The following is a 24,719-nucleotide window of genomic DNA, read 5'->3' on the forward strand; positions in this document are numbered from 1 at the left end:
TTGTGAATAGCATTTAAATACAGATTATACCAGCTAGGAAGATGATCAAGTAGGAAAGGTAAATTAAATCTATCTTGAAATCAGCCAGAGCGTGGAGTCTTTGCCCCTTAACCTTGTTGGGTATTCTGTATCCTATACTACTGAAGAACCAGTAAGTTGTAGACTCGAGCACCAATCACTAAACCAAGCAGGTCCGAACCTGCCAGGGCCGCCTCTCGGCCCCCTGAGGGCATCCCTTCTGAAGCAGAGCCTGGGCACCCCCCGAAACCCGGGGAGCGGGCAGGGGACCATCCCTCATTACATCACACTCAGCCGCCTCCGAAGTTAAATCTACGTTCAAACGCCATCCCCAGCTAACTGTGTTCTGGGGCTTAGTGCTAAAATCATTTCATTAATGAAGTGACAGTGTTTCAGCCTGAACGCATTTCTCCTAAAAGTTGGGGTTATTGTTCAATGGCTGATTTTCTTGTTCCTTTGAAAGTGAATTTAAATCATCTGTGGGATGTGGGACTCTGCCTACTGCTTCGCGACAACCGCTCGCTTTGTCATTTCATTCAGGTCTGAATTAAAGCTGAGCTACTCACACAGTGTTGTTCAGTTTAAGCTTTAATACTGGTGAAAGGCATGTGTAGTTCATATAAACCATACTTATGTGAACAACAGCGGATGCTTCAGATAAATTACCACTTTAATATACATGTCTTGGTCCAAGAGAAAAGAGAAAGAACAATGTATCAGTTTTGCTACATTTTAATGGTAGGTTTTTTGAGGAATAAAACTTTTTAGGTCTTGTCAGCAACATCAAACAAAAGGTACTGAGTACTCCACAGGGTACAGAGTGTAGCCAGGTACCTCGGAGACTTTACGTGACACAGAGGAAATGTGGTCCTCGCCCCTCGAAGAGCTTCCAGTTGGGTGACAACTCACAGCCTGAGCTAAGTGAACGACGAAGTGATTTAAGGCAGTTCCTCATCCCCTCCCGCTACGGATTGCTTTGGAATTAATCTACTCAAGCCTAACTCAGGTTGAGAATTCTTTCGGGCTCATGGAGTTCTTGACATCCATCTTAGTCGAGAGGATGGACCTAACAGACAAGTGAAAGGGAAGACTAGATCTCTTGAAATGCGAGGGCCTTAACTGTGGTCACCGAGTTTAAAAAGCAAAAACAGTGGGCAGTATGACGGGTTATTACACCGGTTTAAAGGCAGGCTGAGTCCTGGCACCGCATTCCCCTCACGCTAGCACCGGTCATTGAAAGCAGTGACCGGTAAGAACGTGGGGTCTGCACCTGACCCACAGACAGCCCACCCAGGGCTTCATGTTCTGTGTATCGAAGGGCCGCCTCGTGTGTCCTGTGAAAGTTTTCCTTATGCCCCATCATTAAGTCAAAAGTAATGTAAATAGTCAAATTATAATAAGCTAATGACCTGCACATTTCCATATGGATGCATGTTGACATATCTAAATAGGAAATAAATGGTGGTCCTATCTACCTATGTAAAAAAAAATAGAGGATCTCCCGACGTTGCACACTCATCGCTCAGAGAACAGGCAGGCCGGTTTTCAGGGTTCATAATCAGTTGTCCGAAAAACAGCAGTTATTCCTGCAGTATCTCATTAGCATCTGACTCAAATTACTTTTACATTACATGATTTAAAAGACATAACCCATCTAAAAAAAAAGTGTAATTATTCTGAGATGGTTCCACGTTAACAGTAGAATCACTACTGGAAAGAATAGCAATGTGATGTAGAAGAACAGTGAATCAACACAACTAAAAATAAGCTCACTCTCATAAACACAATCTGGTCAACTGGAAAAATCACAGCTACAACCTGGGAACGCTCCCATGTGGGTACTGATCTGGCCAAGGCACGCTCGAAGCAGGAAAAGGATGAAATCGGGGTGAAATTGGGCCATCTCTGAGGAGCAGCCTGGAAATTTCCTTCTTGGACAGCATAATGAATTGGTCCACACACTCTCAGAGCAGTTTCATAATACCCTACATCGGCCCAAAGTTTGACATGAACTCACAAAACCAAAGAGCACAGTGGAGCAGAAGTGATCCGATGTGTAAACTCTAGTACATTCTTATTGCTGTAGTTAAGTCTGAAGACGAGCACATCCCACCCACGACCGTAGTGTTCCAGGAAGCAGGGCAGGTGCAGCGGTCAGTCAGGAAAGAGACTATCAACTGCACGATCAATAGGAAAGTAAAAACATGTTCCCAAACCTACAATAAGCCTGCGTCCAAAGGAGCCTCCCACGCCAGGGCCGCGCGGGCCGCGGAACCCCGAGCGGCGGCGCTGCGGGGGCGCTCTGGCCTGCTGCCGTGGGCGCGGCTTGCTTCCTGCCTGCTGACGGGTGGCTGTGCTACACGGAGCTGGGACGGTTTCTAGGGCGTGGGAAACTCACAGCAGTTCCGGGCGGCTCCCGTCAGGGGCATTCCTTGTGCAACGTCTGGTGTAGATGAAGATAAAGTGGTTTCTTGGTCAATAATTGCAATTTCTTTCTTTTAAAGTCAGTGGGTTTCTTGTATCTGTAACCACAACAGAAAAGCCGCTGCTTAAAATACTTGGATAATTGATTTATCCCAATGATCTCTCCCAGACTATTCCACACTAAGAAGGAATACTAGTCCCCATTCAGTCAGTACCAGTCCCCTCCGTGCGTCACTTACAGTTCTATTACTATGGGCCCCGGTTTGATTTCATCCATCTCCATGAAAGCGAAACACTTGGTGCTGGTAAATCTCTTTTTAGGCTTGTAGTGTTTGAATTCAAAGAAGATAGCTGCACCTAAGGGGTTACAACACACCACATCAGCCGCAGGGAGCACCGTTCCCGTCAGTACATTGTCTTGGATCCACAGAAGCAAACACACAAGCAACAACTGGTGTCATTTCTCAGAGGGACCTTTGTCAGACAATCTGACGTTATGACTGTGCTTGTCACTCCAGACTCCTATATCTCAATGGAGTGACATTTCTACAAAGTACGCACAACTTCTTGAGCCAGACTGACTGAAGAACAAAATGCCAAATGAGAATAGCTTAAGATGATGAGCTGAAATGCTTGTAAACATGAAGGAAGTGCCTCATTAGCATTAATATCACCTCAAACTGCAGTGCAACTACACACGATGAACTCCAAGCTGGAGAAAATGAGTGCAGTCAAGGTACAAATATAGTTCTACTTTTAACACCCTGCAAGTCAAGCCATCAAGAACACAGCTCAATAAAGGAGAAACACAACAAATGAGCCCGTGAAACACCCCCCACCACCCCCCTGCCCCCATGAGAAGCAGTTCTCAAAGCAATGGAGTTTAGTGGGGAAAACATTTTTTGTTAAGATTTTTACCCAGAAGGCATACGTCAGACTGAAATTTCTTGAACGTTATTTCATAAGCACATCCTATCTTTATATTCTTCTAACACAGAGATTCTCAAACTTCGGGGGGCGCTGGGCCCAGGCATTTGCCTCTAACCAGGGAGGTGCTCGGCGGGGCAGCCTCCGACAGAAGCACCGCAGGACCAGCGCATTAGAACAGAGGCACCGCGGCACCAGGTTTGAGAAGGAAAATGGCAGGTATTGCAGAGGATGTGGCGATTGTTCGAAAGGCCCTTGTGTATCATGTACAATCCTCTCACGGGGCTTAGACACTTTAAAAGCTGCAACCAAATCTCATGTGATAAAGGGGCTCTAAAGCCTCATTTTCAGAGAACGCTGACATTTCCAGTGGGCAAAAGACACAGAGAAACATCTCATCCTAAGAACATGTGACTTGGAAATGTACCCTTCCCCTCCTCCTGACAACTAACTGCAAATTATAGGATATTTCTATACGTCCAGCTGGAAAAAAATGTTTCTTTCAACTACTAGAGACCTAATCTTCAGGCCCCCAGCTCTTTAGTACGAGAGCTTTCATTCCATTTTGTTGTTAAGGATGATAATATCTTACAATCAAAGAATGTCTTATTGTATAAGTTATTATACAACTAGGTAATACTATTCTTAATTCCCACATTTAAATAAATACACATTTCATTCAAATCAATAAACACTACGTGACTTTTACTTTTTCCAGTGCTGCTAGGCCCATGAGGCACACAAGCGTGAAAAATGTGAGTACTCAGACCACAAGCAGCCAATTATTTAGAAGTACAAACCTTTGGTTAATTTTTCAACATGCTTCTGGAGTTCAATGTCCACATTAAAATGAACATACGTATCTTCTTTTCTTGAAGCCACAGGAGTATCTTGCACAGGAGTTAAATCTATGCCGTTCAGGTCTAGAGAAGAGAAAAGTTTCTGCTTAGCAGCATTCAAATGCACAGATTCAAAAACGGCAAATGAACCATGGCGGACTAGGTTTTGTAAGGAGGCTGGGCGCAAGCTGAGAGCGGGCTCCCAGCTAACAGGAACTCCAGCCTGGCGTGGGCAGGCACCTGAAGACCCAGTGGTTCCCACAGGGATGTGGAGGGGGCTGAGGAGAGAGAAGGAGGGGGACCTCACGGGCCGGAGGAGGAATCCTTGCCATGACTGGGTACAAAAGAAAGTTTGGAGGTCACAACGTTCGATCCTTATGGTTAAGAGGTGAAGAGAACTTTGTATCTTCCTCAGAGAGGAGGCCTCACCATATTTTTGCGGGCGATAAACATTTGGAATGTGAATAATATGCCACAGTGGGGCTCCCACCCCGCTTTTCCACTCCTGGCCGAGGGCATGGCGCGGGTAGGCCTTTCCATTTGCCACGATCAGAATTCCCCTGCTGCACCCAAGCCAGAGGCCCAAACAACGGCCAGCAGAGCTGCCAGAGAAACCTTCCCATACGTGAATGCCTTTTTATGTGTATAACCTAAATTCTGGTTATATTTGCTATAACAGTCTGATTTACAACAACCAGATGGTACAGTATGGGTGGTGTGTGGTTTTAATTTCCTGGAGCCGGGAATCTTCTAATTTAATCAAATTCAATAGGGACTCACTTAATCACCCCTCACTGTTTATGCACTACTCAGCAGACCCGTCCGAGAGAACTTAAAACGATTTAGTGCATTTAATTATTTCAGTCCCCAAAGATATTTACACAAAAACATATTTCAGTTCAACACGTACGCAATTAGCTCCACCAACGATTTCAGAGTAAATATTTTAACAAGCTAGATAACAAAATACCTATCACGTTCTCATGACGTTTTTTGTGTTACAGCGTATATTCTCGAATGAGATATGCAGCTCTGTAAATGGCCTGTAAAACAATGTAGGGTACAAATCCTTTCCTGCAACCTGGATTTGATAGCGGGTCACACCAGAAGGTAGAGGAGCACAGCACTAGTGTCGTGGGTCATCGTCTCTCCATGTTAAAAGTCTTCAGTGGACAAATTCCTTTTTCTTTTACTTGGTACTAACGAACCCACAGGGGTTGGAAAGGATTTCTGTCATTGGTGAAAGTTCCCTCCATTTACTTTCAGTCCATATCTGTTTCTCTGATTTGCCTCCAACCGCAGACTCACAGCGGACTAGATTAACTGTGCAGCTCTCTCTGAATAACTGTATGACAACGTTGCCCTCAATCACCCACTAATTGTTTTTTTCCAATAATTATTCTTCAAAGACCACTGAGTGCTTTACAGTCAAGCTCTGTATAAAATATTTGGTGATGGGAGCAAAAGAATTCAACCACTGCGGTTTCCCTCTTAAATCAAAGACAGAGAAAGTTGTTTTCTAGGAATATATGGTTGGCCACATTGGACAGCAGAATAAGACAAATCCTAAGGATAATCGTGCTTACTAACTTCGGTAACATAGTTCTTGATAAGAAAAACACCGCTTTTTAATGCCCCCCAGGACTGGGTCCTGGGCGAGGGCCTTTATGGACGTGCTTGTTTCCCGACTGCCGATGACTCACTGCGGTCCTGACTGCCGCCCCCTCGGGCAGGGCTCTCCCAGGTGAGGGCCTCTCCTGGGCAGGAGCGAGAGGGCCTCGCACGGGGACCCAGGGAAACAGGCGACAGGCTTTGCAAAGAAAACCACACGGCCTTGGGGGGCGGGGACACTTTCACCCTGTTTCCTAAAGAATGTCCCTGCTGTAGAGACAAGGTGTATGTCTTCGGCAGCACCCATGAAGGAATGTGAAGAATAAAAAGACACAGACAAAGAAAAACTCAACAGCAAACGTGAGAGTAAGTTTCCCCAGGGAAATGTGTTTAGTCAATCTCTCAGAAAGGTTCAGAGGCGAACTGATAACCTCCTCTCAGATTCTGCCGCTTTGCATAATGAATGGAAATGAGCTGTCATAGACACGGCCCTGCCCGACTGCTCCCTGCCCCCATCCCAATGAGAAGCAACATTACAAAAGTCAGCAGAGGGAAAATTCGGAGGCGAGTCATTTACCCTTTACACTAACTGTGATATAGGGATCAATGCACTGCCCGGCATCTTTCAGGCCGATTTTCTCAATTCTGATAGTGAGCAGCGTCATTCCTGGTTCTGACGGCAGCCGTGGCAATAAAGTACCTGGCAACAGAGAGAGCAACAGCGGTAAAAAGGAGCTCCACCAATACCTTCAGAGTAAATATTTTAACAACACAGGGAAGACAGGGCCTTCCTCTTTACTGGCTTAGTAAGCAGCCAGCTTTTAAAAACCAAACAGAAAGGATAACTTCACCTCTTTAATGTGAAACCTTTGCTTTGTTGTTGCTGTACAAATACTCAGTTGAGTTAACTTGAGAGACAAGTAAATGTGGACTTAATCTGCAGCTAAAATGAGGCAATGCCTTTTTTTTTTTTTTAAGATTTTATTTATTTTTTAGTGAGAGGGGAAGGGAAAGAGAAAGAGAGGGAAACACTGATGTGTGAGACAAATTATCAGCTGGTTGCTTCTCGCACGTCCCCAACTAAAGACCTGGCCCGCAACCCAGGCATGTGCCCTGACTGGGTTCGACCAGGTGACTCCTCGGTTCCCAGGCAGGCGCTCAATCCACTGAGCCACACCAGCCCGGGCAGAGGCGGTACCTTTTTATGACCACACAGGTAAGAAGTTGAAACTTCTTCCTATGACTATCAGGACCTTCTTCTTTCACGGAAATTCAGAACACATTTTGAGGTATAGCAGTGAACATTATCTTTTTGTTCCTTATTCTTTTTAAAAAATTTTTAATATTTCAATTAGGGTTGACATTCAGTATTATTTTATATTACTTTCAGGTGTAGAGGATAGTGGTTAGACAATTATAATATATAATTTACACAGTGTTCCCCCCAATGATATCATCTTAAGTATATGTTTATGCATATTTTAAGAAATCAAGAGATCATGTGAATCAGGAAGAAAATATTTTTTTAAATCCTGAAAACTGTGTCTTGGGCTATTTTTTTAACTCATACTGCTTTGGTTTATGACTTTAATTGATTTATTATTTCACACTGTCAATAAGTTTTCAGGTCATAAATAACAAATTATAAATTTATAGCCTTTACTTAAATAAAATCTACAAAGCCAAGAAAAATTACACCCCATTTTTGGCGTAAGGCTGTTATCTAACAGAAATTTATTATGTTTGCCTTATGAGTTTTTAAAAATTTAAAAAGGAAAGAAAGAGATTAATATTAAGACAGCTAAGCCTCAGTATCCTTTTTGTCTTTCTGAGAAAGGTTGGCTAAAAAGTCGTTTTTAATTTGAAACGGGGAAGAGCTACTGGGGCCGCACCTCCCCCACGCCAGTCCTCCCGGCCCCGCAAGGCCGCCCGCGGCCAGGCCAGGCCCGCGTCTGGAGCGTGGGTTCCACGCGGGTTCCCACCAGCCCCTGGTCCCGACGGCCGCTGTGGCTGCGAGTCTGCGCAAACGGCAAGGTGTCAGCCGAGTGTCTGCTTTCCTCCCGGAGTCGGGGATTTTGGCCACTGCCGGGCAGAGGGTGGCCACGTGCTCGGCCCCCAGTCCCAGCGCTGCGCACTGAGTCTCTGATGCGCTTCCCCACGGGAAGACATTTCCCGGGTGTTATTACAACCTGGTGCTGGGGGAACTAAGCACCACATGAGGCTACCGGGAGGATTCCTGGGAGCACGCGCCGGCTTCCTTACTTGTGTGCCTTTTCTCTTGGCTGGTTTTGTTCTGGTATTTTTCTCTCTGTAATAAATTAGAGCTGAGAGTACAACTATAGGCCGAGTCCTCCTAGCAAATCACCAAACCTGACCATGGTCTTGGGACCCCTGGCTCAGTAAGATACTTTCAGGCTGTTCTGAACAGCGACTGCCAGGAACAGGGCCAGCAACGCATGCTTCAGGCTGGCCTGGACTCTGCGGAGGCTCCACGTCCCGCTGCCCCGTGGGAAAATAAAGTCTGAACACCTGACCTGGGATAAGGTCATGATGCACATTTTTAAACAAGTGATACCCACCGGGAACTCTAGCAGGAAAGGAGTCAGGAGACCCTGCTCCAGCACCACCCTCTTCTTCATCTTCTTCAAATTCCAAATTCTCTTCTTCACCAGGGGCTAAAATTCTTCTACATGCCAAACGACAGGAAAAATAGTGAGCCACAAAACTAAGTATACCAGTGAGGCCTCACAGCTCCTCAGTTCCCTGGTGAGATACTGATATCAACAGCACTGACAAAATAGGTGTAAAATAAGAAAGCAAACAATGGTATTTACTTTACCTTAAGGGGACAGGCTGAACGTCAAATGGGAATTCTTTATTATATGTAAGAATATTCTTTAGGACTAGAATAAAGAGAGAAAAAGACATGAATTCAATGAATCAAAATTTAACCACAAATGACTGTTTTTAATCAATTCTCTATGCATATTAATAATTTTTAAAAATTGCCAACCTTGTCATGCATTTGTCCATTGACTCACACAGGTCTTAGCAAAATGAAAATACCCATAGTATGCTCCAGGTACCGATAACTTCAGAGTACTGTCAGATCTCTAAGGGAGTATGAGTTCCAGAGTCGCAAAGCGCTCATGGAAAGCAAGCTCCAAAACAGATTTTCTATGTACAACGTCCCAGGTGAGACACGGGAACCAGAGACAAATAATGCCTCCTTCCTGGAGTACGTCAGTTAAAAGACTGACATCGAAGTTGACCAATCAGAAGTACTTGAGTATGTCTTTTTCTATGCCCTGATTAGATTTCCCCTGAACTCCACAAAACTGGTAAAGCCTGGTTAATCTGATTAATAGTTCTCACATATCATGCACACATATATTATATACAGACATATAAATGTTTACTATCATCTATGATAAAGATTACATAAACACATGTACATACACACACATGCATGCACACACATGTAAAGAGAGATTTCTCCTCCAGAGAAGTCTTCAAACAACACAACCCGGCCCTGGCTCCTGTCTTGCAGTTGCGGACAATGATGACGCTCTGGCACATAACCTTAAAGAGGGATGTTCTACGCCCCTGCCCACGTTTGGAGAGGTCCTTTAAGTACGTGTTTCATATCCAGCCTTACAGATTTCCAGTAACTACCTGCGCTTATATGAAGGTGAAGTAATGACATTAACTGGGCAATCCCAAAAGTTCCCAGGATTTTATATTCGTCTTATTCAGCTTAATTTTGGAGTCCTGCAGCTTAAAGCTAGAATAAGTATGGCATGTCATCCTAAAGGAGGACGTCCCAGTGCATGGGTTGGAATTATAGGACTTCAACAGGAGTCAGATTTGTTGAACAGACTTCTTGTCAGATAGGCACGCCTACTAAGTCCCTCAGGGGGAGAGAAGTCTGCGACTCATGTCTAGATTCTCACTTATTCTTACCCTCCCCCCTCTCTCCCTCCAGCTCTTACCCCCATCCTTCCTCTCACGCTCTTCTCAACAAATGTGCCTTGAGTGCCCATCACGTCCCATAATGCTTTAGGTGCTAAAAACACGGCAGTGATCAAGACAGAGGGTTCTTGACCTCCCAGGCGGATCTCAGACCCCAGCAAGGAAAGGCAGAAAACAAATGAGCCGACAGACTGCCCGGGCAACTGAGACTGCGCGTCTGCGCTAAAGGTCGCACACAGGGAGGCTGTGTGACTGGAGGCGGGCAGAGCTTCAGCCCAGGTGGACAGCGTGGGCCTTTCAAAACTAAAACGTTAGAAGACATGTGAGCCACGGCCTGGGGTGAGAGGAGCTGTCTCCACGTCACTCTGGGGCAAGGTCTTTCCACAGAGGAGGGGACAGGAGGGAGCGACAACAAAGGCTTTGTGGCCGGAGCGGGTCTGGCTTGTTCGAGGACTAGAACAGGCTGCATAGCTCAAGTTGATAAGGCAGGGGGGTGGCAGAGACTTGAAATCTGATATAGTGATATTACTCAGGACTGACGTAAGAAAATGAAATGGCTAGTACTTTCAAGATCTTAGTTTTTGTGTATTTCGGACAGGATTATTAAGAGATTTAAAAAACCATGAAGGGAAAATACATTAGCAAAAGCAAACAACCAAGTCCCACATGTTGAAAGGCAGTCATTAGTTTTCCTTTTGTTACAGTCAGTCTTAACAGAGGCCGAGGTGAGTCTAAGTGCCCTTAACTTGTCATATAGCAAATACCAATTTGTAGAAAATGATTAGTTCTGGTAAAATAATTGTCCTAAGTGCCTAACTTTAATAAAACAAAAATTACAGAGCATATATCCGACTGCGATACCCACTGATGGAGGCAACAGCAAACAGCAAATAAAAATCATCTACCAAGACAGTAAATGTAAAGACAGAGATGGGAGAAGTCTATATGAAAAGCACTATATAAATTCAAAACATAACAGAATGAATCCCAATAATCTATCTTTCCTTTCCATTCTCACTCCTAATCTTAAAAAACATAAAAACAAACAAAAACACGAGAAAGAGAAGCTCAGTCTTCCACTCGGCACCCAGAGCCTCTCGGAGCTCGAACGGGAGAACTGTGACGTTCAGGACTGACGCCAGCCTTGCACCGGCCCGGGTGTGGTGGAAGAAACAGGGCTGTAGGGGTCACTTAGAACCCTGGTCAAAACCCAGGTCTGGCATTTAGAAGCTGTAAGGTCATGGGCAAGTGTCAGTTAACAAATTGCCATTGAGTGGGTTTATCTGTGTGCTTTTTGCAGGTGGCTGCTGCTCTAAAAGATGGCAAACACTATCACCCATGAACGATCCTTTGAGGCAAGAGGAGAAATGAATGGACATGTTTATAGGAAGAGGTAGTAAATAACTAAGGATAAGTGGTTTATAGTCACCCTACAACATATCTATTCAATTTTAAAATTGTATTTGGAGACAAATTGAAAAAAAAAACAAACAAAACTAATGGAAAAAGTGACCAAATAAAGAGCCAAAATCCTAATTATGCATATCATTAAAAAACTGAACATTGTAATTTTCATATGAAACATTATATAACCATAAAAGCCCCCCATGTACTTTTCTTAAAATAACAGGCTGTCACGAAAGACCACCTATTGCCAGAGGCCACTGCCGCGCGGTGTCCCCACAGGGAAGTCCAGAGACAGGCCGTAGGTGAGTGGCTTGCTTTGGGCTGGGAGCTGGGGACTGGGGGGCAATGGGCAAGTGACAATGGGCACAGGGTCTCTTTTTATAAAAGCATAAAAAAGTCACCCAGGACCAGACAGTGACAGAGCTTAATCAAATAAGCACTTCGGCTAACGAATCTTAAGAGCTATAATAAATACTTTTTGAAAGGACTATCCCCCAAAAATATATAATAAAACTTACTTGGCTCTAGCTTCTTCAGGTCCTCCAGTTTAAATTCTTCTTGCGACTGTGTGGACTAAATTTAAAATATGCATATTACATCTGTTTATTAGGAAGATTTCACTCTACCCTACATCCTTTAAGTGGCGAGAACTCAACAGTCAAAAAAGTAGCCAAAATAAATGAATCTATTTCTTGCTTTCAAAGGAGACAATGAAAAATGTGAAACTGATTTTTGTTTGTTGTTGTATTTTGGGGACATTCAGACTGCTAATAACAGAAAAAAATTAAAGTTATATCTTTTATTTCTAGTTTATAAACTGTGAACTAAATCTTCTAATGTGAGCCTAACTCATGGATTCCGATGGTTATAAAAGCCTTCTGAGACAACACTGCTTTTAGCAGGCATGCCTAATGTTTTATCAGAATAGTTCACAATAATTCCTTTTCCTTAATTCTGCAGACCTAATAGTTGGTGGTTTCCTTATATCAGAAGGAAGGGAAAAAGCCTATTTACCTGTAAAGCAGCACTTCGTAATTCCAAGCATGTTGCAATTTTGCCTATTGTTCTCTGCAGAAAAAAAGAAAAAGCTATAAATACTAAATATAACTGTTAGTTGTCAAAATCATCAAGTTAATTTTTATTGATACAGGATGTATATTTTTTCAAATAAATTATATTTCTTTTTAGCATCTTGCAGATTTTAAAGAAGAGAAACAGGAAGCTAATGGCTGGATAAGGGAGAGAAGGTGGCTATATATTCCCTTCTGACCTAATGTGCCACACCAGTTTGAAATCAAGTTTACTTCGACAATAGCTTTATGATATGATTTAAAGGGCAACGGAAAAGACTTCCAACATCTTCCCTCACAAGTTCTGCCTTTTCTTTTCCATAAAGCATGAAATTCACCAAAAGTTTTAAAAATATCTGAAAGTTAACATAATGGTAACATTTAACTTTGAGTAAGTCCAATTGTGACTTATTTAATTAAAAACACAGGCAATACTAAGCGAAATTAATACTTGTGGTAACAGTGGCAAGTTTTACAGTCAGATCTGTGTTACATAATATGAGCTATAAAATGGACATAAGTAATAAGGCATAGTCCTTGCCTTTAATAAGCTCAGGTTCTGTTATGAAAGATAAGACGTGGACAGAATCACTGTCATATAAAGAAGAGACACTTGATTCCATAAGATTCAGCCAAGTAAGCCATTGTATGTTCTGAAGAAATGGGACCAGGCTATGTGCTGGGAATCAATTTCCAGCGACTGGAAGGATTTTGAAAACTAAAAAGTTTAGAAAATTGTCATGTTTCAGTTGTCCCATACTGAATATAGGTTGGAAATACAAAATGTGTGTATGTTGGGGACAGGGGTCATTCTATAGAGGACCTTCAAGGACTAACTGAGGAATCTGGTATTACTTTGGCAGTAAATTACACAGAAGAGTTTTGAACACAGAATGAATATCAGGTTTGCTTAAGAAGATTGTTGTGACAACAGTATTCATAGGTTGGAGAAGAAAAGGTAAAAGATCAAAGGTAAGATCAATTAGGTTATTTCCACTGTCCAGGAATGGTGAGGAACAAGAACATGAATGACTGGGCTGGATACGAAAAGGAGGGGACCCACAGAAGAAATACCTGTGAGGGCAGGCAGCTGAATTATGCCCACCCAGACTTTCAAGTTCTCCCTAAGACATTTCTTAAGTTTTTATTAGGAATCAATCCAGGCCGTAAAAGTGTCTTTGTACAACATTTGCAAGGCCTTCACAATCAAATATTCTGAAAACAAATGACATGTTTTTCTACATGTACAGATGACTCAGTAAGTTGGAGTTGGTGGTTTTCTCTTTATCAATTTTCTTTGCAAGATAAATGAGGAGCAAAGAGCAGTAGAAAGCATCATCCTGGCCCCAGCACTCAGGCTAGTGGGCCTTGTTGCAGTGAAAGGCCAGCAGAGCCACTCACAAAAGAAACCACTACCGAGCAAAGTAGGACGACTCTTGGCTAAGGCATGAGAAACAATATGTAATTATCTCCACAATCTAAAAATGCTTTTTCATCCCCATAGAAAAGTTTAGAAAACACCCTATTTTATTCTGAAGTTGACATTTCAAGATTCCACTTAAATATATTAAGTAAAAATCCTGTCTGGTGTGGCTTGGTGGACGGAGCACCGGCCTGCGATCTGAAAGGTCGCTGGTTCAGCTCCTAGTCAGGGCACAGGGCTGCAGGCCAGGTCCCCAGTTGGAGCCATGTGAGAGGCAACCGATCACTATACCTCTCACACACTGATGTTTCTCTCCCTTTCTTTCTCCCTCCCTTCCCCTCTCTCTAAAAGTAAATAAAATCTTTTTAAAAATAAAAATTAATAAGTATATTAAGTGCAAAAGGACTCAGGATACTCAGGTTTCTTTACCCTCTCAAATAGCTGTTGCATGGGAAACACTGAATCTTTTCTACATAAAATCTAATATCCCCCAAATCATTGTTATTCAAGTATATCACTCAACTCTGGAAAAAATAAATAATTTTAAACCTAAATATAATAATGTAATAAGAGTAATGGCTAACAACTACAGAGCACTTACTGAATGACGGGCTCTCCTTAGGGATTTACAAACATCAATCCATTTGATCCTCACTAGAATTCTATCAATTAAATGCAACCTTTTTATAGATGTGAAAATTGAAGAGAGGTTAAGTAACTTGCCCTAGACGTCAATTCTTTCTATACAGAAGCAATATATAACAAAGCAATACATTTACTTTAATATCATTGGGCCATACATTTTTATATTCTTTCAAAAGTAATTTTTAAAAAGGATTTTGTCTGTATTGAGATCTATCAATCAGTTAAGTCTTTGAGGATATTAGTTAACTTCTTTTCCTTTACTATAAAATCCATTTGATTTGATGATTTTAACTTTTAGGATAAAATGTAGTTTTACAACTATGACTCCACTAAAAACCTATTTTAAAATTAAACATTACTTCAAGTTAAGCAGAAGCAACAGCTTTTTATACGCAATCTACTGAACCATGGCAACAGACCAACAGGCATTATTCATAACTATTTTAAGGGACCACACCCAACATCAGTATTAAAAAAGGAGGGAAAAGCTATCATTTTCAGATGTCGCAATGACTTTTAAAACATGTAGCATTTATTGATGTCAAAATTAAGCATTTGCTACTGTAATTGTTTTACCTTTCTTAGAAACAAAACGACTGAGAAGCACAAGGTCACTTAGGCCAGAGTACAACATAAGTACTATCAACTAGTGCACATTAAGACTCAGCACTGAAGGTAACAGAAGTTTAATTTTAGAAAGATTTAAACTATCGGCGCTTCATTCAAATTAATTGTTCCTGCCTAATATGGTACAGAAATGGAAAATGTTCTCATTTTCGGAATCCTGGCTATTTTACTTAATCATTGCTAGGGAAATTGACAACTCAAAAAGAGCAGTTAAATAAAAAGATGGAATAAGAATTAGACAATTAATGAGCTAAATTAATGTGACTAAAACCTATCAGTTTACATAGGTTTTAAAAATACACATAGTTCAAGTAGTATAGTCTCAATCCAGATTCAGTTTTTTAGCCTTAAAATAACCAGTCTCCTCCTCCCTAGTGCGGGGTGGGGACAGGGAAGGGAGGAAGGGCGGGGAGGCAGCAGAAAGGGGAGACCCAAAAAGTGGAAAACAAGCATATAGCCCTCGAGTTATCATTATCAACACATTCGACTCAAAACCGGGAAAGACTTTCTAAGCATCATTAGGCAAAATATTCTTCTATTCTGCCCAGAAACTTACACGAGCAAATCTACTGGAGCAAAGTAGGGAATTTAATGGAATGAAAGCTTTTGGCAGCTACTCTTTGGCTACTAAATCCAGTCATTGTTATGACAAAACTATTGAGAATTGGAAGTTAAGTAAACTAATCATGAGGGAGGCTCAAATAAAAATCATAATTTTTTTTAACTTTCCACAAGAAACCTGAGAATATTATGAATAGAAAATCCCCCTATCGAGACGCAGGACCCAGCTGGGCTCCCCCTGGGCGGGGAGCAGCCAGCCCCTTTCCCTCCCCCTTCTTCCCTCAGGCACGGTACCTGTGCCTCCCTCCCCTAGCCTCCAAGGGTCCTTCTTTTGCCTCTGAAACTTTCTAAATCAGGTTGAAAAAAAATAAAAAACAGCCCTGCCCTGCATGGCTCAGTGGATTGAGCACCAGCCTGTGAACCAAAGAGTCACCGGTTTAATTCCCAGTCAGGGCACATGCCTGGGTTGTGGGCCAGGTCCCCAGTACGGGACGCACAAGAAGCAACGACACATTGATGTTTCTCTCTCTTCCTCTCTCTCTAAAAATAAATAAATGAAATCTTTAAAAAAAAATTAAAAAAAAAAAAAAAGAAAAGAACCTATGCCTATTTTTTAGCACCAATTAGTCAAGTTCTGGCAGGGGTGTTCAATCTCCTGGAGTCTCTGGGCCAAATTGGAAGAAGAGTTGTCTTGGGCCACAAATTAGATATACAAACACTAATGAAAGCTGATGAGCAAAAAGAAGGTTTTAAGTAAGTTTAGGATTTTCTGATGGGCCGCACTCACAGCCATCCTGGGCCGCATGTGGCCTGCGGGCCACGGGTTATACACCCCTGGGAGAGATCAGTTGTTTTGCTTTAGAGTCCTTTAAACTTAATATAAATATCATGAAGATGTATATAAGCTATTCTCTCAAAAATTACGATTTCTCTTACCTTAAAAGAATAATCATATTGTATATGAAGAAACGTCAATAGCCTAAGATTAATGACAAAGCACTTATTCATCAACTATTTTTGAAAGTTCACTTGTGAGCTATACAGCAAAGAGCTTCATAAAGAAAGTATTTTAGAAATATGGTTGGTTTTAAAAAACCTTCTTTTAAAGTCCCACGAACTACTGAAAGATTGCCATAATTATCAAATTTCTCACTGCTACAAAAACAGTGAAAATAGTAAAAGCATAAAAATATAATTCAAAATAAAAACCAAAGAACAATGTTGTTTAGAATAATATCAGGAACATTCTCCATATTCCTCTTTTGAGGAAAACACAATCTCCTACTTTGGCTTATGTGCCAGGTCTAGCATTCGATTAATTTTGCAGACCTAACAGTTGGTTTCAAAATTTCCCATAACAGTGTCCTTCAGAACACTAGGCCCAACGAAATATTCAACAAAGGGAGGGGGACTTCCAAAAGCAAACAAATGTGAGAAATACTCCATTACCCAAACTCTTTCAAACTCAACATACAAAAATTAAAATAAAAAATAAAACAAAAAATTATAAAAAGGAGAAAAAAACCCCAATGTACACATATTAGCATATTACAAGCTCTGGTAAGTCCCGAACTCTCTGTTCACAGAGCGTCTGCCCATTTTTCAAGCCAGTGTTCTCCAGAGCACACCTGGAAACCTGTAGTTTTCTAATCACTTAGGAACTTTCCCGTATGTGACATCCAAATAAGGCCTCTGTGTCATGAGTTTTCTGACCTGTTGTGAATGTTTCACCTGTATTTGTAAGGAGGTTTGAGTTTGTAATGGAAACAACGTGCCTTATATTAATAATGTCATACGGAGTGACTCGGGGGTCCTTCCCCAAGCCCAAGGACTAGGCAGGCAGGCACAAGCCTTCTCTGCAGTCACAACTGGCAGCCACAAATGCCCCTAGGTAGGTCTTATAAGTAAGAAATACCTCAGAAATTAGGCCTCCAGGAAAGGAGGAGGTACGGAATACTTCAAAGGTAGAGGGCATTAGAGGGTTCAGGGATTTTAGGGTCATTTAGGATAATCTAATCCCTCATTTCTTTTTCTGTTTTCTATTTTTAATTCCTTCTTTTATACACAGGGAAATCAAGGCCCAGAGGAGAGAGCTGGTGTGTAAGACCATGTCGTCTGACTCCAGCTCGGGGCTCCTCGCTCTGGTCGCGGGGCCCCCTGTGCCTCATCAAGTGTAAGATCTGCGGGTCTGTTAGCTGAAGAAAAACAGGCGGCTCCTAGGACAGCCATAAACAAGGAATAAACAAACAGGAGGATCAAACACCAGCTTCTACCTTAGTTTTTAAGAATTAAGAAAAAGTTAACTTTTTCTCAGTAGTCTAATCATCATCATATGACAAAGATCATTTCTTGATGGCATATTTTAAAATTTAAAGTTTTCAGTCAAATCACTCTCTATTTGAGGTCACATTGCTCATAGATTTATACCTAAGAAACAGATGTTGGAGACCAAAAAATATTAGTAACTAAAGGCAAATAAGTCATTAAAATATGGGGGTCATTAAACTTTTCTAATTCCCTAAGCTTTCATTTTGTTTCCATATTCATAACACACTTCATAGAGGTGACAGAACACATAGTCTTTGTTCCTTTCCTTAAGCAAAGCAATCACTTCCTCTATGGTAATTATTTTCCAGGGCTCAAATCCTAAATATCCTAAACCTATTGTAGGTATTAGTAATTATTAAGGAAAAGAAAACAATAGACTTTTAAATTGTAGCAATGCGTCATTTTCTTTTTCAACACAAAAAAGTACATTAGATCATGTAGATCTTAAATATTTTAAAAATGCAAATATACTAACTGTGTAAGAAATATGGCTAACCCAAATCTTTGGGTTTTTTTTTCTTTCCAAACTCCTATGAATAACAGTCAAATGAACACAGGCCCAAGGACCAAAATATATTTGTTTCAGCTTACTTAAAAAGTCTGCAAAGAAATTCACTCCCACTCCTTGGGTAAAAAAAGAATTAAAGCAAATTGAGTCACCAGAGTTTTCACAATGTGTTTTCTTAAGAGATGTGGGAAAAACTGATACAATTTTTTTTTCCATTATCTACAAGACTAAAATTTGATTTTACATTAGCTACTCTGAGCCAGGAAACAATGGGAATTGTTTCTTCTCGCTCTTTAAAGTAAAGCTTCTTAAAGTATCGCACTTTTCATCATCTCCAACAGTATAAGGAATAACCTGACACAAAATTTTAATTCAAGGAGAAAGGGCACCACTGAAACATTCTGCAATCTTATGCATTTGCTTTGCTGACGGGAGTCTTACGCCAAATTCTTGAACTTATTTTTTCTACTGGTGGCTTTTTTTTTGGGGGGGGGGGGTTATGTTATTTTGAGAAGAGGTAGAGAAGAAGTTAAGCTGAGTTAAAAATAAGAATTGAGGTAGGTGCAACGACTCATAATCAAACTCCAGTCTCTGGACTTCCCCACCCTCCAACCAAAGTGTGGACCGTCTTCACTAAAGTTCAAGTCTGAATGGCTAAGTAAGGAAATTCATGAAGTGAGAAATTCATTAAGTGGTAAATCATGTGGTGTCTCTACCAGATCACTTAACTGTTTGGCAAAGCATAATCAGTATCATTCTTCCTACTTAAGAGTAACAGTTTTTGTTGTTTTGGCTTAATGCAATCGAAAGACAGAACTCTTTTCATCTGGAATTTGACGTATCTGGCAATTATCTCTCATGGTACCTTTTGTTCTTCTGTGAATTCAGAATTGTTGTGTTGAGCTTGGGCCTCTTTTTGTAGATGTCTTGCTAATCTGTAACAAGAAAAAGAAACGTTCTTTAGAATTGAAGGAAGGCAAACTATCTCGATGCAACAAGGTGAAACAATTTCAATCTTTAAAAAAAATCAGACAGTGAAGTACAATACTACTATGTCCTATTTTCAAAGTATAGGTCGTTTGAATCAAAATCTTTATCCAATGACAATGAAAATAAAATACACTTTCCATACCATTTCCCTGGAACAAATTTCAGCTCTCGGCAGTAAAAACAAAAACTGAGAGCTGGAAAGAATCTCAAATGGCCCCTAATCCAACTTTCGTTAGCGAGCATACATTTCTTCCGAAACCGGCCAGCAAGCAGTTGTCCAGATTCTGCGTAAACACCTCCAGGGACCACCAACACCAGCACCAACTTTACCAGTCTCTCATTAATTTGCTGATAAGATTACTCCAAATCACAGCCACGCCAAAGTGGTAATACGCAATCATATTAAACTTTTGAAAACATTTTTCATGGAGAAGAAAGAAAACCTCATCAATCAGACATGAGAATCATCATGTGCCCGATCATCATCAAAATTAAAAACAGCAACAAGGTCTCGGGTGAATTTTCAAGGACAGAGCGGCATTACTGGTACAACTCAGCAGGAATAGTCCAATGCGATTCCTGAGACAGCAAAGACCAAACGACTGGCTTTTAACTAAGCAATAAAAAGACAAACAATTCCATGTAAAAATGGGCAAAGGACTAACAGACATTTCTCCAAAGAAGTTTTAAAAATGGCCAATATGCACATGCATATCATATCATTAGTCATCAGGGAAATACAGATCAGAACCATAATGAGATACCATATCACACCCACTAGAGGGGTATAATTTTTAAAAGGAGAAAAAATAACAGGTGTAAGCAAGGATGTGGAAAGATTGGAACCCTCGCCTATTACTGGTAGGAATGTAAAATGGTACAGTCACTGTGGCAATCAGTTTGGCAATTCCTTAAAAAGTTAAACATAAAGTTGCTATATAACCCAGCAATGTCAAAATCCTAGGTATATTCCCAAAGCAATTAATCACATGTTCACACGCCCAAAAAAGAATCTGTTCAGTAATGTTTACAGCCATCTGCATTATGCCTAACAGCTCCAAAGTAAGAACACCCAAAATATCTGCCCATTGATGAATGGGTACACACAAAGGCGTCTATCCATTCAGGGGAATATTATTTGGCCATAAAGAAGAATGAAGTAGTGATATAGGATGAATCTCAAAAATATTATATTCAATCAAAGAAGCCACCAAGATCACATATTATATGATTCAATTCACATGAACTGTTCAGAAAGGACAAATCTTTAGAAAGAGAATATAGATTAGCGATTGCCTGGGGCTTGAATGGGAACATAAAGTGACTACAGATGGGCACAAAGGGTCTCTTCATGGTGATGGAAATGTACAAAAATTTAATTGTAGTGATGGTTACTCAACTTGGTAAACTTACTAAAAATTCATTCAATTGTATATGTAAAATGGGTGAATTCATGGTATATAAATTATACCTCAATAATTTTTAAAAACTGTCTTAAAAACCTAGGCAAAAAAAGATTTCTAAATCCATAAATGACTGTACCACTGGAAGGCAAAGTGAGACATGACTATGTCCACTGAGGGCAAATCCACACCCAGTCGCCATTCTATTAGCAGAGGTGGAAAACCTATCAAGTATTCTCCTCTAGAGAATCACCTCCCCTTACAAGGCTACCTATAGATAAAACAGGACTATTCTCAAGGCGGAATTTTAAGTATACTTGAAACACATAAACAAGTCGTTGACTGACAGCAATCGTGACAAAAAATCAGCACTTCTCGAGTATCTACAGTGACAGACTAGCTCTACCCACCCCCCAATCTGTTCCAGACTCATATTTTAATAAAATACAATAAAAACTGTTGTGCGCATGTCAAGTTGCTCTGTGGTTTCTAAGTCTTAAGTCTCAACTCCTCGACTTTCCCCGTTGCAGACGAGCGCAGGCCTGTGGACGGCACTGAGAGGAGCACTGACAGAAGCACCGTAAGGACCATCAACAGCACGTATCAGTCAGGCTTCGGACGCCGCCATTCACTGAACTGTTTATCGAGCATCCACGTGCAGGATTAATACTGCAGGACTGAGCTGTAAAACACGTGACTGTGAGCAAGACTCCACACCACTCTACCATATGTTATGGGCCGTGCATCCCCAGGCGGCTGAAAGAGGTGGTTTGCCAAATGGAGCTGTTTTTATTGACCATGTTTATTTTGGGTAGCAGTTTTGTTTTTGCCATCATTTGTTTAAATCTGCCAACAGTATGTTGGCATCAACTCCTTAATGTTCCCACAGCACACTACTGAATCCATCCATTCAACAGAATACAGTGAGCATATAATATCTAAATAAGTAATTATTTAGCGCTAGCCTAGACTACTCTGCACACTAAGCACACTTCAGATACCCTGCCCTCAAAGAGCTTACATTCAAGTGGGGAGAGAGACAATGCACTAAATGAATATAAAAAAAACCTATTGTATTTTAGATGGTGATCAATACAATGGGAAAAAAATAAGCAGGACCAGTGCGGTAGGATATGCAAGACTGAGCAGAGGGGGCGGGGCGGGAGGCAGGCTTTGCAGTTCCCAATAGCGTTGCCAAGGAGTGCCTCCTTGAGAAGATACTGTTTGAACAAAGACCTGAAGGAGGTGGCCAAGTGACCCAGGCAGATAATGGGGGAAGAGGGTTCCAGAAAAACAGCAAGCAATGTGGTAGCACTACTGTTCACACTTCTGGAAGAGCAACACCCAATTAACACTAAAATCCTCCAATTAGGCAATTAGTGCTTTGATGGGGGACATCAAATCTTAATGGTGTTTATATCCCTAGCTCTCACTTGTTGCATGATGAAATTGCTTAAGCTACAGTATCTTACATTATGATAATGTTAAACATGCTCATTTCTGCCACAAGTCTCCCCTGCCAGAAACTGGATCCTATACGTCCCATGACCATAAAGACATTGCTGCCTACTCCACTAGAAATGCTAGTCATCCTAGACTCTTCCTCCTTCTTCACTCCCAGTATCCAGTGACTACATCTTGTTAGTTCTTTTTTACATCACTTCATAGCTCCCAAATGGTCTTTTCTGCAGTCTTTCCTCCCAGATAATTCGAATGAAAAAGACACCCTGCCTTCATTTTTGAATATATGAATTTTAAATTCAACCTCATTTTATATGTAACCTGCATGTTTACAAAACTTAAGCCAATAATTACACATTTCTATTCAGATTTGACACTGATGGTTTTTAAAATTTGAGTACTCTACATGATGAAGTTCAAAAATTAGTACTGAGGTCCAACAATAGATTTGTATGTGCCTATTACTCAGTTCTAGCTAAACAGCTTGCATGCTCCTTTTTCCTTTGCAATTTCAATCGGACACGGTATTCTTCACTTTCCATTGTGAGGTCTGCTGCTAAATGCCAACAGCTGCTAAGTCCCACCACATCACAAGTGAGAGGCTTTATATTTCAGGGTATGCAATTTTCGTTAACACAGAACGAGTACATGTAGGTGCTCACTGTCTAACTGGCTTCGGTATGGAAAGACATGCTCTTTGGTAATGAAGGAAATCTAATCTGTCCAATTCACATACACGGCGTACCTTAAATAAAGTGTCTTAAGCACTATGTAGTAGAGCAAATAGGATATGGAATTAAAAAAAAAACCAACCCTCAGATTTCAGTGGTATAGTTGTGTGACCCGAGGTAATCTGTTTAACCTGAGCTTCTGCTTCCTCAACTTGTAAAATGAGAAGAGTATGCTCACTGAGTAGTTGCAAGAGCAAGTGATAGCTAGTCAAAGTGCAAATCAAATGATAGTAATTTTTACACATGGCAAAATGGCCCAAAGCAGGGCTGTTTTCAGGGCCTTTTGGAACTACAGGCAACTCAAAGTCAGTAAGATGGGATACAGAACATCTACACATTTCAATGATCTTAATGGTCTGATAAAAACAAATAACTACTGTTGAGAAAGGACAAAGAATTTAGATCCTCTAAGTACCAATCGTTGTATTCTTCCCAGAAGACATTGAGGGGGAGAACAATTTACTCACACATGGTTTCATATTCGTTAAAGCCTCAAACAATAACTTGCTTTAACCCACAAGTAATTAATGACAACATTTTGCAAACAATAGCATTTTAGTAGGTAGTTACTTCCAGAAAAATGTGCAAGAATCTAAGTGAGGTCTTATGTGTACATAAATGTTGTCTTTTAATTTAAAAAAAAATCCCTTAAGTTTTTTTGGAGGGTGGGGGGTGGGAATCAGAGAGGCGAAAAAATCGGACTTGGGCTGATCAAAGAAACTGGTCCTCACACGCACCCAGCGGCTATACATTATACACAGGAAAAGGAGGAGGGATCCGAGGAGGGAGTGGTGGCTCCCGTGCGTGGTCTATTAATTCACATTTTGCTCTCTTCTGCTCACATCCTGCGCGGACTCCACCCAAGGCAGCCGAGCGAGGGGGTGGGTGGGACCCACACTGCCTAGCAAATAACAGCCCCAGAAACCGAAACAGACCCGAAGTGGATTGGGAAAAAACACGGCTCACCAGAAAGAGGGGTGGAGAAGGGGCACGGGGGGGACCCTTCTTTGGGCTGGCGGGGCACCTCTGGCCTCGCTCTTTCCCGCGAGCACCCCCTCCCCGCGATCGCCACCGGTTAGGTGCCTCCTGTCCTACACATGGGAGGATGGCACCAGGCACAGAGCCACCCATCCCTGGAACGTGGGCGGAGAACACTCAAGTCTTTCCCCCGAGATCCTAAAAGAGAAGTTGAGGGGCGGCAACCTGGGAGGCGGAGGAAAGGAGGAAAGGAAACTGACCGCAGAGCGGGGAACCCCTAAAACGGTGGCAAGAACTCAGTAGGTAGCCTGATGGGGCTGGCGCCCCGGGAAAGAAGGGCTACCTGTTGAATGGAACTGGCCCGCTGGAGGCGGAGGGGGAAGGAGGGCGAGGGAGCCCGGAGCTCGGGTCTCTGGGGCAGCCTCTCCGGGGCCGGGGCGATCTCAGCCCGAGTGCCCACGGGGCCCCACCCTGAGAAGCCTTGGCTGCGGAGACATGGATGAGCGATACCGACAGAAACGAAGGGGAGGCGGCCCACTGGAGCCCGTCCGGCCCGCGCCGGCCGTTAGTCACTCACATCTGATACTCGTCTATCGCTTCCACCAGCTGGCCCCAAGAGTCGAAGTCGGCGCCTCTCCTAAAACTGGCGCCCCAGCGCTGCAGCAGACTCCGGGTCACCTCCGACATGGCCGGTCCCCGCCCCGTCCCCTCCCGCCCCTACCCCAGCGAGGCCGGGCTCTAGGGCGCCATCCTCCCCGGGCCTGGCCCCGACATTAACAGGGCCAGGAGAAACCGC

At 42.0% G+C, this 24,719-nt stretch overlaps 1 protein-coding gene across 1 annotated transcript; it reads right to left on the minus strand.

Moving 5' to 3' along the window:
- Positions 1-541: 541 nt before the first annotated feature.
- AIDA (axin interactor, dorsalization associated) lies at positions 542-24,615 on the minus strand. Its single transcript, XM_054576630.1, has 10 exons — positions 24,501-24,615; positions 19,226-19,295; positions 12,213-12,266; positions 11,717-11,771; positions 8,659-8,722; positions 8,399-8,505; positions 6,397-6,519; positions 4,170-4,292; positions 2,682-2,799; positions 542-2,540 (listed from the first exon to the last, which is right to left on the minus strand). The coding sequence occupies exons 1-10, from the start codon at positions 24,608-24,610 to the stop codon at positions 2,438-2,440; spliced, it is 927 nt and encodes a 308-aa protein (XP_054432605.1). The 5' UTR covers positions 24,611-24,615; the 3' UTR covers positions 542-2,437.
- Between the last annotated feature and the right edge of the window lie 104 nt (positions 24,616-24,719).

The sequence above is a fragment of the Pteronotus mesoamericanus genome, unplaced genomic scaffold (genome assembly GCF_021234165.1).
Source record: "Pteronotus mesoamericanus isolate MK-2021 breed Mesoamerican mustached bat unplaced genomic scaffold, CSHL_Meso_final contig_347, whole genome shotgun sequence".
Taxonomy (NCBI): Eukaryota; Metazoa; Chordata; class Mammalia; order Chiroptera; family Mormoopidae; genus Pteronotus; species Pteronotus mesoamericanus.